The sequence below is a fragment of the Impatiens glandulifera genome, chromosome 9 (genome assembly GCF_907164915.1).
Source record: "Impatiens glandulifera chromosome 9, dImpGla2.1, whole genome shotgun sequence".
Classification (NCBI taxonomy): Eukaryota; Viridiplantae; Streptophyta; class Magnoliopsida; order Ericales; family Balsaminaceae; genus Impatiens; species Impatiens glandulifera.
In genome coordinates, this window is record NC_061870.1 from 215,363 (window position 1) to 218,093 (window position 2,731).

Consider the following 2,731-nt stretch of genomic DNA (forward strand, 5'->3'; position numbering starts at 1 on the left):
AACTTTAAAGTAATTGATTGAAGTATATCGTGATTATTATCCCCCATTGAACTTTAACTTTGATGTAAGAGTTATCATTTAGCTATGATATTAAGATAAAAATTAAAAAATTAAAAAACTTGTAAATAAAGTAATACAATAGGGAAATCAAGTATCCCCTTAAATAAATTGACATGAATTAATTATTAGAATAATGGAGAAAAATAAAAGTATAAACACCTACATAGCCCAGGCTAAGTATTCTCAGAATCTCAAAATGGGCAAATATAATTGGTCTTGTTGGAAACATTAGTAAACTTCAAAAGGCAAAATAAATTACATAAAACTAATATTTATTTATTTTATCAGTCAGGCTGTCAGGTCAGCTTTGATACATATTATTCTAAGAAGACTATAGCAAAACATCCATAAGCACCTATTCAAAATGGTGCTTTCAATATTAATTAAACCTAGGTCCTGGGATGAATAGCTGAATTAACTAAACAAGGAAAAGAGGAGGAGAAGAAGAAGAATCAAAGTGACTAAAAATAGTAGGTAAGAAAGAAGGCAAAAGAAATTGTCACAGAATTCCAATCCAATTCAAAATGCTAAACAACACAATACTCTTCAGATTCAAACAAAACACATGATAAACAACAAACCAAGCATGAAGAAAAAAACTAAACTAAACTAAACTAAACTAATCAACAAGGGAAAGTTTCCTGCGTTTGTATCTGACCATAACTTTACCTTTGACACCTACGACCATGGCATTCCAGTCAATCTCAGGGAAAGGGGAAAGTAGTTCAAGCGAAAAATTCCTCAACAAATGACTCCAAATGGCCTTTATCTGCAAATAAGCAAAGGGCTCACCTAAACAACCATGCCTCCCACCCCCAAAGGATATATAAGAAAAGGCCCCGGCCACCTTATCTTCCTCCCTACCCACAGCAAATCTCTCCGGATCATAGGAATTGGGGTCCTTAAAAACATGATCAAGTCTATTAGCAAAGGCAGGGGATGTGGCCACAATATGACCTTTGGGAATATCATATTCCTTCCCTTCTCGTGTCTTGACAGTAAACTCGGAATGGGAGCTACGCAAGAGCATTATAAGAGGTGGGTGGAGTCTAAGAGCCTCCTTGATGGACCGATACAAGACGTCCATCTCTGAAAGAATGTCATGTTCAATCCTGTCCCCATATTTCTTCAGCAGCGTCTCTTGTTCATGGATCACGGCTGTCAGATATTTAGGGTGGGTTAGAAGGTACGCCCCGGTCCAAGTGGAGGTGATGGAGCTTGTGTGCTGCCCGGCGAAAAGGGCGGCAATTAACAATCCAGTGACTTCAGCCTGTGTTGTCTGACGACCGTCTTTATATCGGGAATCCATGAAACTCTGCAACATGTCATTTTCGGTCTTTCCAGTGGCTTTTCGTGAATTTATGATGCTCGAGAAGATCTCCGCGAGTTTCTTGCGGGCTTGGTCGCGACGTTTATGGGCCGGAATGGGTAGGTATGGGAAGATGACGCTGATTGGGAGCATACCATTGTCTAGGTCATGGAAGAGAGCTGATACATCATCAAACAGCTTGTTTCTAACTTCTACACCTAAAAGACATCTACTTGCTGTCAAGATAATTAGATGTTCTAGTTCATACTTTAGGTCTACCTCTCCACTCTCTCCCCATTTTGAGAAGTAATCCTGCACCAAAAATTATAACAGTGGATTCCCCATTTTGAATAATCTGATTGGCAAGTTTAATAAAACTATAAGAACACGACTCTACCTCAGCTTCCATGACCATTTGATCAACGTATCCCTTCAACTTGTTAACCCTAAGAGATTCAGTGAAAAAGCGGAATTGTTCCTGACGTATAGTGTAATCGACATCAAATACAACACCAGGGCCGAATGTGGGGACATTGAACTGGTAAACCTCTTGTTGGCTGAGATCAGATTCGGGCGCCTTAAAGAAATGAACCGACACCTCCGGTCCAAGGAAGAAAGTTATCTTCTTGTTCAGTAGATTCAGAGTGAAAACACTGCCTAGATTTGGGTACTCTTCCCTCAACATCAATATAGGACCTTTCAGAAACCTGAGAAGCCCTCCGATAATTGGAAAACTTTTCACTACTGGGGGAAGACGCTTATTGGATCTGGGTATTAAAAATGATGAGATAAGCTTCGACACGAAGATAGTAGCTAGGATCAGGACGCCTACATTCAGGAATCTGTCTGATGTTATTATTGCTTCCATTTGGATTTGGGTATTACTCTTAAGGAACCACCACCTATGGAACAGAAAAAAAAAATGAATCAATTTTCTGCGCATGCATCAGATTGAAAACATAACTATCAATGTGCATTACAAATAAAGTAAGCATTGTAGACAATTAGGTCCGGAGAAAGAGAACTGACTAGATAGGGAAATGGTGAGAATGATGCAATCAATTCAAAGCTTCATCAGATCTCAAAACTAAGAAAACGGCACAACAGGTCAGAAATCAAAAACGAAGTTGAGTAGCATAAAAAAGTTGAGTTGAGGAGGAATCGATTTGCTGCTTCCTCCAGCTAGCTCAAGATTCATACGATTATGAGAGAGAGAAGACGAAGCAAGAATCACTTGTGCAGATGCCAGTTTATTTCTTCATTTTTTTTTATAAACCAGTTTATATTTATTTGATAATTAAAAATATTTCAAATTATGTTTTCTTAATTATTTTATTGTATTATATTATTTTAAAAAAGAAT

General features: G+C 37.9%; 1 protein-coding gene across 1 annotated transcript; it reads right to left on the reverse strand.

Annotated features, from left to right (window-relative positions):
- Positions 1-549: 549 nt before the first annotated feature.
- LOC124914176 (obtusifoliol 14-alpha demethylase-like) lies at positions 550-2,252 on the reverse strand. The gene is made up of 2 exons (XM_047454673.1): positions 1,767-2,252; positions 550-1,681 (listed from the first exon to the last, which is right to left on the reverse strand). Exons 1-2 carry the CDS (start codon positions 2,235-2,237, stop codon positions 680-682), a joined length of 1,473 nt encoding a protein of 490 aa, XP_047310629.1. The 5' UTR covers positions 2,238-2,252; the 3' UTR covers positions 550-679.
- Between the last annotated feature and the right edge of the window lie 479 nt (positions 2,253-2,731).